The sequence below is a fragment of the Eptesicus fuscus genome, chromosome 20 (assembly GCF_027574615.1).
Source record: "Eptesicus fuscus isolate TK198812 chromosome 20, DD_ASM_mEF_20220401, whole genome shotgun sequence".
Classification (NCBI taxonomy): domain Eukaryota; kingdom Metazoa; phylum Chordata; class Mammalia; order Chiroptera; family Vespertilionidae; genus Eptesicus; species Eptesicus fuscus.
The window spans coordinates 16,555,167-16,571,091 of record NC_072492.1 but is presented as its reverse complement, the minus strand read 5'-3'; the positions used below and the strand labels follow the sequence as shown (position 1 = coordinate 16,571,091).

The 15,925-nt window shown below is 49.1% G+C and overlaps 1 protein-coding gene across 1 annotated transcript in view; it reads right to left on the bottom strand.

The window, feature by feature from the left end:
• Positions 1 to 15,925, bottom strand: part of SLC43A2 (solute carrier family 43 member 2) — a 41,500-nt gene that overhangs the window by 18,643 nt on the left and 6,932 nt on the right. The window contains exons 2-4 of the mRNA XM_028155042.2: positions 8,292 to 8,493; positions 7,264 to 7,319; positions 6,108 to 6,184 (exon numbers count right to left, since the gene is read on the bottom strand). Of these exons, the coding sequence (XP_028010843.1) occupies positions 6,108 to 6,184; positions 7,264 to 7,319; positions 8,292 to 8,493 (335 nt within the window). The remainder of the gene's footprint in view (positions 1 to 6,107; positions 6,185 to 7,263; positions 7,320 to 8,291; positions 8,494 to 15,925) is intronic.

The following is a 15,925-nucleotide window of genomic DNA, read 5'->3' as shown; positions in this document are numbered from 1 at the left end:
TGCAATGACAGATGCCGGGGCAAACACTCAGCAGAGACTGTTTCCTGACTCAGGAGTCACTGAACTCACAGGTGCGGGGAGTGCAGGCCCCGTCCCCCAGCCCTGGGTGCTTCCACCACCCCCCTTGCTGCCTGAGAGGGTAGGGCTGCGGTGGGCTCTGCCGGGCCCTCCCTGCCGGCCAGCCGTGCTCCCTCCCAGGGGGTGCTGTTGGTGACTCATTCTCTCAGCCCCTCAGCTGCCCAGGAAACAGGCCTGGCTGTGTGACCTTCCCAGAGGGGAAAACAGCAGCTGCAGGCGGCCCCTCCCCTGGATTTCTGGCCACAGAGCAAGGCTACTAGATGGGAGTCCCCAGAGGCCGAGGCTGCAGGGTGGTGAGGATGGGCTGCCTTCCCTAGAAGATCCACTAAGATGTCTCTCTACCCAGGGCCCCCAAGACAGCCCTTGGGGTTGCTGGTAGGCAGGGACAGAAGGGCTCCTGTGTCAGCCACCTGACACTGACTTTCCAAATTTGTGGTTTCCTGAGCCCACCAGCTGGGGGCACACCCTGGCCCTGGGGGAGATGCCACGTGCAGCCTGGGCGGAGGCTGGCATGCTGGCCCTCAGGCCCCTTCCAGAGGTGAGCCTTGTCCTCAAGTGGCTGGTGTACACACCCACAGCTCCGTACAACCTGTACAGGACAGGATCCAGGTACCCGTCTAGACAAGCAGACTCAGCAGAGCCGAGCTATTTCCTAAGCCCAAACCACCTGGCAGCTCCAAGCACTTAATGTCAGGAGCAGGTCCTTGTGGTCACCTTTCCGCTTCACTGCTGAAGGGGTGGGAGGAGCGCTTCCACGCCCCCGGCCACCTCATCTGCCTTCCCAGCCAGGTCCAGCCCTGCCGGTGCCCACGACACTTTCTGTCCACCCCTGAACTTGTCACATGCTGAAGCAAGTTCACAATGCGGAACCCTCGATGGGTGAATTTTCCCCAGGCCAATGGCGATCAGCTGACTGCTTTGGGTTCACAAGGCACAGAACAGAAACGGAGAGGGAGAACGGCTCCCGCTCTGGGAGAGTCCTGCTCACCTGGCCCCTGGGCTCCGGGAGAGCTGACCGAGCTGACCGCGTCCTGTACAAACAGGTCAGCCGAGCAGGAATGCTAACCTCCAACCCCGCACGGGACACCTGCTTCGTGGCTGCATCCGAATCCTTCCCTCCTCTCCTCTCAGGTTTTGACAGAGGAGTATTTATTCTGTTTCCTTCAGACTCAGATCCCCACCACCATGGGATCATTTCTTCCTCAGGTTCAAAGTCAGGCTTCATTGATTCAAACAGGAAAAGCCCACAGAGAAATTTTTCACCAAGGAGCCTGGCAACGTTTTGTAATCACTTTTCTGAGAGGGTTTCAGCTCAGAACTCCCCGTCCTGCCCGCACGGACAGGGGTCAGAGTAATGAAGTGTAAAAGACATGTCCACAATGTTGGCTGCATCTGCTCCCATCTCTAAGCAACCCAGGCCCTGGATTGTGGGGTGGCGACCCAAAGACGCCGGCTCAGCCTGTGGCTGGTATTTGTGCTCCGGCCGATGAAGTGAGTTAAAGGGGTTGTACAAACACAAGACACTGAGCAAACAGACCAGAGTGTGCTGTCCAGATGGGGGCAGGGGGCGGGAGGATGAGGCTCGGCACCTGGGGAGTGCTCTGCACCCCTGGAACGACCTGGCACCCTCCCCTGAGGACATCACCCTCTGCTGCAGGGACCTGGGAGCCCAGTGCTGGCCGTCAGGTAGCCCCCCTGGTGTGGATTCCCCGGGCCCTCTGAGCCTCCCCACCCCCAGAGGAAAGGATCACCCATCAGCAGACCTCTTGGGCTCTGGGAAGGAGGTCTAGCTGCCAACCCATCCTGGCCTGCGGGGAAAGGCAATTTTGCCAATTTGGGGCCCCTCTCCACTAATTGAGGTAACAGCTTACAGGGCCTGTACATCTTTATACCACAACCCATGCAACACTAAACCCGCTGGGACTCAGAAAGTCCCCAAAATAAGGTTTCTATGACAACACATTCCCCCCAATTCCCAGGTCATCATGGAGCAGTTATCCATGGCCCCACGGCAGTTGTAAGAGACTTGATTCAAATGCTCCTAAAGGCGACCCTGAAGGCTCCTTTGGCCCCCGAATTAGAATATGGGTGGGAGACACAAACAGAAAGTGCCATTATGTTGCTAGCTCGGCGTCACTGGGAGCTGCTCCTGACAGTTCTGCTTTTCAAAGGCCTGGGTTGTGTCAGTACGAGATTCAGCTCCGCTCAGCAGAAGCTGCAGCCAGCCCTAGCTCATTGCCCAAGAGCTCCAGGCCAGCCCTCGCTGACCCGCTGCTCAGTCCTCTTTCAGGGTCTGCTCTGGAGGAGGAGCAGCTGTCGGAGCCCTCATCTGAGGCCTCAGGAGACAGGAGGATGCCTACGGGGAAGCCTCAGGCCAGGAGCAGCCGTGGAGGGGAAAGAGAGGACTTAAAAAGTGCTTAAGAGAAACAAAAAAACAAGTTAGATCCCCAGCCCTCTTTGGGCAATCGATGGGTCTCTCTCACACTGATGTTTCGCTCTCTTTCTGTCTCTCCCCTTCCTTTCCACTCTTTCTAAAAATCAATGGAAAAAAAATATCCTCAGGTGAGAATTAACAAAAAAAGAAAAGCACTTCAGTAAAAGTGCTTAGGGAGTTGGCCTGTGTAACTAAAAGTGGCGGCGGGGGGAGGGGGGGGGGCGTCCAGCGGGATGTGGGGTGAGAGGTATGTCAGCCCCTGCCTTCCCACAGAAGACAGTGATTAAGCAGCTTCTTGGGGCCTCTCAACCAAAGGTTGTCAAACTTTTTCTGTAAAAGGCCAGACAGAAAATATTTTAGGTTTTACAGGCCATACAGTCTCTGTACAACTACTTCTTTCTGCAGCCACTGCACAAAGGAAGTAAGTGGGCGTGGCTGTGTACCCATAAAACTGTTCACAACACCCACTTCCCTGGAGTGGCCTCCCTTTGGCCTGGGGTAGCAGATTGCTGGCCTGTGCTCTAGACCCAAGTATGGGGACCTTAGAGGACCAGCCACCAGCCTCCCTTAAATAGATCCCTGCTATCCAAACACTTTAAGTGCCTGGTCACTATCTATCTGGCCTGTGTGGCCTTTTACCTCCCAGGGGAAGTGAGACGTTGATAGGAACACCCCTGCTGTGTGCCTTTGGCCTCCACAGAGACCTAGAGGTTGTGAAAGCAATGGACCCTCCCCCATAAAAATGCACCTGGGAGCACACACTCTGTTTGCACAGAATCTCCAGGGAGAGCACAGCCCTCCTCAGGCTCATTCAACCCGGGTAAGAGCCCTTGCTCACTCAGAAAGAGCTAATTGCTTTGCATATGAAAGGTAATCCTGTAGAAAAATAGACAAATGCCACAAAGAAGCAATTCACAGAATACAAATCGCCACAAATAAGAGGTGAAAAGATGCTCTGTCTTACTAACAATTAAAGGAAAAAAATTTTAAATCACGGAATATCATTTTTTACCAGATCAGATTGGCTAGTGTTTGAAAGATTAATGACAGGGTACTGGAAGGGGTGTGGAGAAAAAGGCACTCTCATACGTGTGGGTAGGATGGCATCATGTACAGACAGTATAAGCTTTTGGAAAGACCACTTGACAGTATCCGTTAACATTTCAAACACACTGATCCTGCGGCCCAGCAATCCCACTTCCAGGAACTTATTTTGCAAAAATATATGTACAGGAACGAACATTCACTTCAGCAGCATCATAAATCAGAAAAATTGGAAACAAACCCAAGTGTCCATTAGTAGGAAGATGGTTAAATAAATTATGGTAATATCTGTATTATAGAATTACATGGAACTCTTTAATAATGTGGTAGATCTCGAGAGCTTAAAATAATAAGGTAGATTTCTAAGCACTGGCAGGAAAAGATGTAAAAAATACATTGATAAGTGAAAAAGACAAGTTGTGCCTGGCCAGTGTGGCTCAGTGGTTGAGCATCGACCTATGAATCAGGAGGTCACAGTTCGATTCCCGGTCAGGGCACATGCCTGAGTTGCAGGCTCAGTGCCTGGTGTGGGGTGTGTGCAGGAGGCAGCCGATCACTGATTCTTTCTTATCATTGATGTTTCTATCTCTCTCTCTCCCGTCCTCTCTGAAACCAATAAAAATATATATTTTTTAAAAAAGAATAACATTGGTTAAAATAAAAAGAATAACATTGGTATCTGCGATTCTTTTTAAATACTGAAGAGATACATTCTAAATGATAAAGGTGGGCTTATAAAATTTTACAGTCTATAGTTTATACTTAGAAAATATTAACTTTTTAAAAGAAGAACATGTTTGTTTTATAATTTAAAAAAGAAAACAGATCCTTATGGGCTGAATAGCCTCCTGAGGTTTCTTAGACAACTACAAGTTCATTTTAAAGGCTTTCTTAAAGAGGATTTGTGGTATGGTGGTTTTTATCCATTTGTCTTATGCTTTATCACAGTAAGACATCTTTCTGCATCTCAGAGCATAAACTCCTCAAGTTCAAGGACCATCTCTTTCTCTTACCCCAAAATTCAGAACTGCCATGACACAGGCATAGAGTGACTAAAATGATGGGTGCTGCCAGGTTTTTAATTTTCCTTTTGATGAAAGAGTTGATAATTTTCATGCTGTCAAAGAACAAACAGAACCATGACTCCTGTTACACAATTTACACAACTTAGTGGAATTTGGCAGTTCTAACAGATTTCCTAGTTTCGACATTTATTGACCTCTGGGTATTTGAGTGGGGGGAGGGAACATTTTTCTTTTCTTTAATCTACTTGGTTAAAAAAATCAAAATAAAAATGCACAAAAGGGTACAAACCAATCTCTCTCATACCACCGGAGCAGGGCAACCAGAGTCCCCAGACCTGTGTGTCTTACCCCCTCCCCGAGCACACCGCATACATGGCCCCGTGCCATGGCCTTTCTCACCTACAGAGATGCCGCTGAACGTTCCATTCCCAAGACCCAGACCCAGACAGTTGGTCCTTCCCACCAGGGTAAAGTTAACAAGGCCAAGTGTAGGAAGGGTGACCAGAGGACATACTAGGCCTGTGGCCTCTGGCTCACGGCCCGCAGACGAGGGGTCACGGAGGTGCCAGCACCTATTCAAGCTTCCTTGCAGGAAGACCAGTAGTCCCCGGGCTCCCGCACAGCTAAACAAGGGCCCCCCAACTCCTGGGTCCTTTGTGGAAAGAGAAATGAGAAACCAGAGTATCCTGCAAATAGTGATGGTAGGTATTATATCATAAAAACTTTTTCCCGGGGAAACTGAGGCAGGCCAGGCTTTCCTGTTGGACAGAAATCTCTTTGAAGAGCCTGTTATTCTCACTTCTTTCCCAATGGCCAGCTCTGAAAGGCACCCTTGCCGGACTGGGAGAGCCTGCAGAGAGCTTCCCTCTTCCTCCCAGGAAAGACATGTTTGGCTTTCTTTGACTTTCTTTCCTTCAGCCTGAGCCTTACTGCAGTCTCTCTCACCTTCTGTGGCGTACTGGTGCTACTGATAAGAGGGTGCTCAGCACCCTGAGAAAACTTCTCCTTCCCTAGAGGGGCTTTCTGTGTCCTGGCATTCCAAAAACCAAGGAGAGGTGGCCTGAGTGCTCCCCTGAGTTCTCATTCCGTTCTGGACAAAGGCAATGGTTAGGGGTGGGGAGATTCCGAGCGAGGGAGGTTTGTTTTTAGGTTGCCCTGTAGCCAGGGCTGTCATGGAAAATAAGAGAAAGAAAGTGGGCGGTAGCTTTTTTCCTCCCTGCTCCCGTCTTCCCTGGACACATGGCTAGCAAGCTGGCTTCCTCAGTGCCTCAGCCAAGGCCAGCAGGCAGGGGATGGACCCGCTCTGAGAGCCAGGCTCTGCTGTGCTGCAGGACCCCCGCCTCCCACTGGGGAGGCCTCGCTGGCTGGCTTTGCTCTCCAGCCACTTCACCACCAGCAGCCCTCTCATGCTGGGATGTCCAGGCACACGCAGGTGAATGGAAGACAAAGAAATTGAAGCCCATAAAAGCTGCCTCAAATTCACACGGCGGTGACTGAACTGAGGTCTTAAAGAAATGGATACTTACTGTTAATGAGGTGAAAGTCATGCACATCCCGCCAAAGCCGTTCAGAGACAGGGAGATGAAGATGAGCACAGAGAGAGCTGTAGGAAAACAAAGGCGCAGAATCAGGGCACCACAGCTGAGCTTCAGGGAGGCCAGGCTCGGGCTCTTACAAAAGGTGCCTCCCGCCCTAGCTGGTTTGGCTCAGTGGACAGAGCATTGGCCTGCGGACTGAAGGGTCCAGGGTTCAATTCCGGTCAAGGGCATAAGACCGGGTTGTGGGCTCGATCCCCAGTGTGGGGTATGCAGGAGGCAGCCAATCAATGATATCTCTCTCTTCTCTCTCTCTCTCTCTCTCTCTCTCTCTCTCTCCTCTCTCTTTCTCTCCCTTCCTCTCTGAAACCAATAAAAATACATTTTTAAAAAAGGTGCCCTTGCCCTAACCGGTTTGGCTCAGTGGATAGAGCGTCGGCCTGCGGACTGAAAGGTCCCAGGTTCGATTCCGGTCAAGGGCATGTACCTTGGTTGCAGGCACATTCCCAGTAGGAGGTGTGCAGGAGGCAGCTGATCGATGTTTCTCTCGCATCGATGTTTCTAAGTCTCTATCCCTCTCTCTCCCTCTTTGTAAAAAATCAATAAAATATATATTTTTTAAAAAAGGTGCCTCCCCATCCTCTGTTCTCCATTAACCTGAGCAGCAAGTGAGAAGCAGCTTAACTGAAACCAAAAATGCAGGTGCCCCCAAATCAATAGATGGTGAAATTCAATTCCTATTTTAGTGTTTGTTCTAAACTTCCTTGAAGCAACAGCTTCACCTGAACAGGGTTGGGGACCAGGTGGCTTCTGAGCTCAAGGCGACACAGCTGACAATTCTGCACACACCTCTGCAGCTGGCCTAGTTCTTGGAACTTGCCTCTCAGGTTGGATCAATGAGGCCATCGCGGACTGGCCTGGCTTGGTGATGAGATGGGAGTTTCGCACACCCTGGGACCTTCCCTCAGACAGCAGTCTGGGGCGGTTGTTCTTACCCAGCCACCCATTTGAGATAAGCAACTGGGTAAAGGCCTAACAAGCATCCCCTTTAACTTGAGCAGTGAGCACCAGGCCTGGCACAGCGTCCTAGAGCAGACGGGCACTCTCCCCAGTCCCTGACAAAAGGGTGGAGGAAAAGTGTCCTCACAATTTGGGTTACTTGCTCCATATGCAATCAGCAAGCAGGAGACAGCAAAGCAGGCACTAAAAACAAGCAGAAATAATACATTATTTCTTCTTATTATTATTGTTAATATTGTTATTATTTGGGAGTATTTACTATGTATTAGATATTTCCGGAAATTTTATATACAGTATTTTATTTAACTTAACAATTCTAAGGAGTATAATTGGCCCCATTTTACTGATGAGAGGGAAAAAAAGAACTGATTTCTCCAAAGTCTCCAACTAGTAAGTGCCCAAGCAGGAATTCAAGCCTGGAAGCCACATCTGGAAAACACCACACTGCACTGCCCCTTCCCATCCCGACCGGAGCGGGCCCAGGCTCTGAAGTGAGAGTGGGTTGTGCCCGCTCTCGCTCACTCAGCCAGGGGATGGACGGAACACACTGGGCACAGGGCTCGCTCATTGCAAGCCACTGCCCTTCGAAATGATCATTCGAAGGGGACCGGCTAGGGGAGACCGTGGCCTGAGAGGGTGGACTGACCCTGAGTCTGGCACACTGGAACTTTACAGACCAGGGACACCCCCCAGAGGGTACACCTGATGATCCACACAGGCGCCGATGGTAGGGCAAATACTAGGACTTCTATTTTACAACTTTTAATCTCAGCCATTTTAATTTATATGTTTGTATATGTGCCACAAAGCACATAAAAAACTAAGAATGGCATATGTATATATAATTGATAACTCCATGTGCTTATATTAGAAGTAATTTTGCAAAACCTTTTTTCTGATAGAGGAAGAAGGTCATAGAGAGTATGGAAGCCAGTGTTCTTAATGACAAGAACTCCAGACCTTCCCAGGCAGGCCAGGGGCCCTGGGCCTTTTGTATGCAATACTGGCACATGACAAGGATCAGAGCACCTACTGATTTGGTGGCAGAAGGAGTAGAAACTCTGGGTGGGCATTTAGGGAGCTCCACAGTGTCCCTGACAGCAGGGACCAGGATTCCTACAGTGGGGAACTCAGCCCAGGGCCCCACACACTTACCTGCCTAGCAGCCTGAGCTTCCTTGGGCCATACTTGTCCATGACGATGCCCAGGGGCAGGGTGATGGCACTGAGCAGGAAGGAGCCCACGGTGAAGGCCAAGTTTAGCATCTCATCTTGGGCCTTGCAGCTGAGCCAACCATTCATCCAGCTCACCTCCTCCTCCTGCCCTGACTCACCCGCTGTGCCGTTGGTGACATTCTCTGTGTGTGCAGAGAGAGAGAAACCTGATCACAGGGTCATGGCAGGGATTCCCAGAGATCGGAGGGGCAGGTGCACATTCAAAGTCACTCCACTGGGAATGGCAGGGTTGTCTCTGGGCCTCCTGAGGACTCAGGCTACCCCACAGCAGGCTGGGATGTCCATCTGGCCCAAGCCCCCTGGAATGATAGTGCAGCGGTTCTTAACTTTGGAGGGGACATAGATCCTTCGGTGAATCCAGTGAAGAAAGCTATGCTCCCGTGACTCAGAAAATGCACACAAAGTCTTACCCACAATTTCAGGGGCTTCGTGTGTCCCTTGAAGCACCCATGAGCCCTAGGTTGGGATTCCCGTTCTAGAGTCACCTATTCCCATTCTAGAGTGACCTCAGGCCCCAGCCTTGGCAGTGGGGCCCCAGGTTGGCTAGAGCCTTCTCAGCAGCTACAGAGGGGCCAACCCTAGGCCACGTGGAAAGGGCAGGCTGCTGGCGTGTCCTGGGTCAGTTCGGAGCAGTGGGCCCCCTTTACTGCTAAGTACAGTGGACTTCTCAGACATGCAGCCCATATGCTACCGCCTCCCCTCACATTTTCATGCTATCAACCACCACACACACTATAGTGTAGAACACCTTGGGAAAGGATTTTTAAAAATAGTCCCAATTTATTTGCTTTCACTTGTTGAGACCTTTTACTTTCTAATTTTCCTCCCTAGAGTCGTCACCACATGTGCTGTCCCTGAGGCCACACCTGTACTACAATCCTGGCCCTTAATGGCCCGCTCCCAAGTCCACCCAGCAGCAAGACAACAGGAATAGGAAGGAAAAGTGCTGCGGCAGCTGAAGGCAGAAGGGTGGGGGCAGGCCCAGAACAGAGCTGAGAACCGCTCCTCGCTGGGACTGCTAGTTATGAGATGCTGACTAATCCTGCAGAAAGAGGAGCGGCCTCTGATTAGATTCGAGGTAACACTGGGAGAGACAAGGAAACACCTCTCTTCGGAGAACTGCGTGCCTCCAGATTGCGGCCCTCTGGCGCCAGGGCTGTAAAGCTGAGGTCTGCAAAGGCCGGCCCAGGCCTCTCAGGGCTGCCCCAAGGTCATGGAAAAGGATGCACTTTGGGTGAATCATGCCATCTGCCAACCTCTAACCAACGAGGCCTCCTGGGGGCACGCTGATCGAGGGTGAGGTGCTGGGTTCCAATTTTGGTTCCTCCACTTCCTACTTGTATGACCTTGAAGAAATGACTTAAGCTTACTCTTTCTTAGTTTTTTTAATCTGTAGAATGAGCATAATCTAACCATCAGTATCTACCTCCTAGAGTTTTAGGGAAGACAGGAAAATCCAGATAACATTCTAGACCTCACACAAGCATAGAAAGTGCTCAATAAATAATAGCCGAAAGTTACTGTGATTACTATTATTGGAGGCAAAGGATGGGGGTAGTGGTGCAACCGACTGGCAGCAGAGCCTGGCACGGTAACTTATGGTGGAGTTCCATAACTGTGTATGTGGTAGCATGAATGTGTGTCTAGTCTCCCACTGGGCTGGGGGGCCTGGAGGGCAGGGACTGCATTCTGGTCACCTGAGTCCCCAACACCTTACTCAGGTCCTTTATAGAGCAGTTATTTACTGAATTAATGCAAACAATGGACTCCGATCACAACAGCCAAAAGGATCAAGAAAGAAAAAAGCAAATAGGATAAGTAGATACAAATTGAAGATAGAGGGGATTTAAGGGGATTAAAGCTACAATGTTAACCTCCTGAAGCTACAGAAACAAAACCTAACAAGCCAGTCCAGCAGGTGTGGCTCAATGGTTGGGTGTTGACCTATGAACCAGGAGGTCATGGTTCGATTCCCAGTCAGGGCACGATTCCCAGTTAGGGCACATGCTCGGGTTGTGGGCTCGATCCCCAGTGGGAGCCGTGCAAGAGGCAGCTAATCAACGATTCTTTCTCATCACTGATGTTTCTGTCTCTCCCTTCCTCTCTGAAATCAATAAAAAAATATGTTAAAGAAAACAACCACCTAACAAGCCAGATTCCCACCCCACTCAGCCCTCTGCTGTCCAGAAGAGTCCTACCACACTGGCAACCAAAACAGCCAACCAGGGTCACCTGAGCCCATTAGGACCCACTCAGCACTGTCACACACTGACAGCCGGCGGCCGGAGCCGCTCGCCCACTGTGGGGCGGCTTCTGGGAAGGCAGAGCTGCTTCACAGGTTGGCACTGGCTTCAGGTGCCAGCTCTGCCAGCAGCAACAGAAACTGGAGGTGAAATGGGACGACAGCCACTTCCAGGTTGGCGTGCAGATATGAGCAAACAGGACAGGTGTGACACAGTGGATGGGTGGGGAGGGTCCAGGATTGCTGGCCTGTGAGACCTGACTGTGGCCACGCAGGTTCTAGAGCCCATTGCTGCACTCAGTGCTGCAGGGCCTGCTGCTGTGGGCAGGGAGCCCTGCCTGGACGGACATCAGCAAACCAGGCAGCACTCTCTCTGAGGGAGGCACCAGGGTGCCCTATCCACAGGTTCCCCAGAGAGGAACTGCAGGGGACCCTTAAATCCAGGACTGCACTCACCGAGAGAAAAGATAAAATCCCAAGGCACAATACCCAAGGCAGTCTCCCTAATATGCTATAATTGGGGATGGGTGCAAACATCTGAATTGTTTAGAGATCTGGTCACCCCTTAACTAGACAGGGGGCTAATGAGGAGACAGGTCAGAGTAAAAGGAAGGGTCTCTGTCCCTCCCATCTTTCATTCTAGAGCCACTACATACAGAAGCAGGGACCTTACTTTGGGCTACTAGCCTTCTCTTCTTAAACAAGTCCCTGCCCAAGGGCCGCCTGGCCCTCAGCCCTCCTGCCTTCGGGCAGTGACGTCCAGCAACAGATGAGCCAGGAGTGGGTGGAGGTGTCTGAGTGGCCCCTTGTCTGCCTATGAGCAACATGAGAGTGTCCCTCACCCTAGGGCGGTGGTCGGCAAACTCATTAGTCAACAGAGCCAACTATCAACAGTACAACAATTGAAATTTCTTTTGAGAGCCAAATTTTTTAAACTTAAACTTCTTCTAACACCACTTCTTCAAAATAGACTCGCCCAGGCCTGTGGTATTTTGTGGAAGAGCCACACTCAAGGGGCCAAAGAGCCACATGTGGCTCGCGAGCCACAGTTTGCCGACCACTGTCCTAGAGGGACCTAAACCATCCTTTAGCCCAGAAGCTTTGTTGGCAGGAAAACTTCCCACACGAATCAACACAGATGCAGCAGGTGCCCAAACACACAATCACACCCAGGCGGCTTCTCTTCCACCTGGAAATGTGGGCCAGGAGAAACACAAATCAGGTAAGCACCCAGGAAGTGTCAAGGCCCTGGGGTGCCCCTCTTCTCCCAGCCTCCAGCTCAGCCCTCACCAGCCCAGCCTGCTCTGCGCCTCACTTGCACCTGTTTAGTAAACAGGTGACTGCAGTGGGAGGCCAGAGCGGCCTGATCCAGCCCAGCTGGGGAAGGTGAACCGAGAAGACAGGACAAGGATAGGTGTGGCCAGAGTGTGCTGAGAACAGGCGTAAGACTGCTTAGGAGGAAACCCAGGGGCAGGGAAGAGAGAACAACGCCTGTGCTGTTCGGCTTCACTTACAGAAGACTCACATACACAATCTTCACAGAGTAAGCAGGGGAGAAAAGAGGGTGCTGTGACCTCACTCAGGATCCTCTGACATCTCTGGGTCAAAGACGGGGCTCCCCCCATCCCAGGGAAATAAAGGGAGTGGGAGCCTCCAGAACAGCTGGCCAGATGATGCTTAAGGGCGCCAAGGGCCCTGGGCTGGGCTGAAACAGCCCCTCTACATTCCTGAACAGCCCTCTTCTGACTGGCCGCTTACGAAGTACCCCCTCCCTGGGGCAGGCCCCTGGGCCACCCTGCTGATGGTCCCTGCCCCAGGACCTCCTGTCTTTCTCAAACCCTTAGTCTATCCGGCAACAGGAAGCAGCATCTCCAGTGCAGCAGGGGGATGTAGGTGAGAGGTCAGCCTCAGACACAGAGCAAACAAGAGGCAGGACACAGACAGGCAGAGGGCCCTGCTGGGGAGGCCAGGGCCAACCCCTTAGCTGTGGTCACGGAGTGCTGTGTGTGCTGGCTGCTGTGTTCAATGCTATTCATTCCTGTGTCACTTAGCACCCTCCCACCCCCACCCCATATCCCAGGAATTTCAGAACAGGTTCAGTGGCTTGCCCAAGGTCTCGTAGCCAATACCCGGGGAAACTGGACTTGAATCCAGGCTATCAGACTCCAAAGCTCCTGCTTTTAACCTTCAGGCTGTGCTGATGCTACACGACCTGGGTTAGAGGCAGTTCTGAGAAAATGCTGAGAGCACAAGGCTGTCACAGTGTTGGGGCAATACCAGGTGGACCTAACTCACCTGGTGAGAATAGGACTGTCCCCAAGACCCTCCCACAAGGTCCCTGAAAGCCAACCCAAGCTGGACAGGACCTGAAGGACACCAGGAAACCAGGAGGGGTGAGCAGCGGATGTGGGGAGAAAAATTAGGTCATGAAATGGGAAGGAGGAGGGCAGGGTTGGTGGGGAGGGCTCAGGGCACCAGCTCCTCTCTGTGACACATCCTAAGGCTGTGGTCACCAGCCTTTAGACTTTCTTATCCATTGCTACTTTAAAAAAAAATAAAAAAATCCAAAATACACAGCAACAAATATGAGAGGGTGAATTTTCAAAAGCTATGAAATCACTGACCCTTGGGTGTAGGAGACCATTTCATGCCTCAGAAGGGATTGGCGTGAAATATTCAAATAATTATTATTGAAAAGCAAGGACCTACAACCAAGACTACTTTCTCAGCAATGCCATCATTTAAAATTAAAGGAGAAATAAAGAAGTTCCCAGACAAGAAAAAGCTTAAGAAGTTTGTTAACATGTATAGGACTGCTTAGGAAAATGTTCCAAGAAATATTATAAGAAATGTCAGCAGGTCTTCCTTAAGAAAAAAACCACAACAGAAGAACATAGTTAAAAGGCAATAAATACATACCTATCAATAACCACCTTAAATATAAATGCTTAAGTGCTCCAATCAAAAGACATAGACCAGCCCTAGCTGGTTTGGATCAGTGGACAGAGCATCAGCCTATGGACCAAGTCCTGGGTTCGATTCCAGTCAAGGGCACATACCTCAGTTGCAGGCTCCTCTCCGGCCCAGGCCCTGGTCAGGGTGCATACAGGAGGCAACCAATCGTTGTGTGTTTTTTTTCTCACATTGATATTTCTCTGTCTTTCCCTCTCTCTTCCACTTCCTCTAAAAATCAGTGGAAAAATATTCTTGGGTAAGGATCTACACTAATAAAAGAGAAATATGCAAATTGACTATACCACACGACGCCCACTAGCCAATCGGGAGTGTGTATGCAAATTAACCCAACAAAGGTTGTGGGTTAATTTGCATACGCAGGCACAAAGCGAAGACTGAAGATGACTGAAGACTGAAGAGGTTTGGCTTCTCTGCTGCAGCCGGAGCGAAGGCCTGGGTCCTGGGTGCCAGAGGAAAACTGGTGCCGGCAGCCAGGGGAAGGAAGGCCTATTGCACAAATCTTTGTGCAATGGGCCTCTAGTAATAATAATAATAATAATAATAATAATAGACATAGGGTAGCTGAATAGATAAGAAAATGAAACTCACATATATACTGTCTACAAGATACACACAGACTAAAAGTAAAAAAATATTTCATGCAAATGGACGTGAAAAGAAAAAGCTGGGATAGCAATACTTATATCTGACAAAATAGACTTTAAAACAAAGGCTAAGGACCCTACAAAATGATAAAGAGAATAATCCAATAAGAGGATATAACCCTTATAAACATTTATGCACCCAACATAAGAGCACCTAAATATATAAAGCAAATCTTGATGGACATAAAGGGAGACAGTAATACAGTCATAGTAGGGGATTTTTAAAATCCTTATCCAAGGATATGTTTGTTGATGAGAGAGAGAGAGAGAGAGAGAGAGAAAGATAGATCAGTTGCCTCCCAAATGTGCCCTACCGGGGATTGGACCCGAATTTAGGTATGTGCCCTGACCAGGAATCAAACCCACAACCTTTTTAGTGTACAAACGATGTCCCAACCAATTGAGCCACCCAGTTGGGGCATAGAAGGGGATTTTAACATCCCATTGACATCAATGGATAGATCTTTCCAGATAGAAAATCAACAAGGAAACAGCAGCCTTAAATGATATACTAGATCAGAGCATTTTATCCCAAAGCAGCAGAATATACATTCTTTTCAAGTGCACATGGAACATTTTCTAGGATAGACCACATGTTAGGGAAGAAAAAAAGTCTCAATAAATTTAAGAAGATTGAAATCATATCAAGCATCTTCTCTGACCATAATGGTATGAAACTAGAAATCAATCATAAGAAAAAAACTAAAAATCACACAAGACATGGAAGCTAAATAACACATTACTATACAATGAATGAGTTAACTATGAGATCAAGGAAGAAATAAAAAATTACCTTGAAACAAATAAAAATGAGAACACAATTTAAAATTTATGACACAGCAAAAGCAGTCCTAAGAGGGAAATTCATAGCATAATTGGCCTACCTCAAGAAACAAGAAAAATCTCAAATAAACAATCTACATTTACACTTAAAGGAACTGGAAAAAAAAAAAAAAAGCCCCAAGTGAATAGAAGAAAGAAAATTATGAGACACTGGAGAAAGAAACTGAAGAAGATACAAATATGTGGAAGCATATACTGTGTTCATGGATAAGAAGAATTAACATCATTAAAATGTCCATGCTACCCAAAGCAACCTATAGATTCAATGCAATTCCTATCAAGATACCTATGGTGTATTTCACAGAACTAGAACAAATATTTACATGGAATCACAAAAGACCCCAAATAGCCATAGCAATCTTGAGAAAGAACAGAGTTGGAGGAATCATGATACCTGATATCAAATCATATTACCAGGCCATAGTAATTAAAACAGCATGGTTCTGGCATAAAAACAGGCATATCGATCAATGGAACAGAATAGAGAGCCCAGGCCTTTATGGTCAATTAATATTTGACAAAGGAGGCAAGAACATACAATGGGGTAAAGATAGTCTATTCAATAAATGGTGCTGAGAAAATTGAACAGATATGTGCAAAAAACAAAATTAGACCACCTTCTTACACCATACACAAGAATAAACTCAAAATGGTTCAAAGACTTGCCCGTTGGTATGGTTCAGTGGATTGAGCTTTGCCCCATGCACCAAGAGGTCACTGGTTCGATTCCTGGTCAGGACACGTGCCCTGGTTTCAGATTCAATCCACAGTAGGGAGCTGATCGATGCTTCTCTCTCTCTCTCTTCTCTCTCTCTCTCTCTCTCTCTCTCTCTCAAATCAATAAAAACA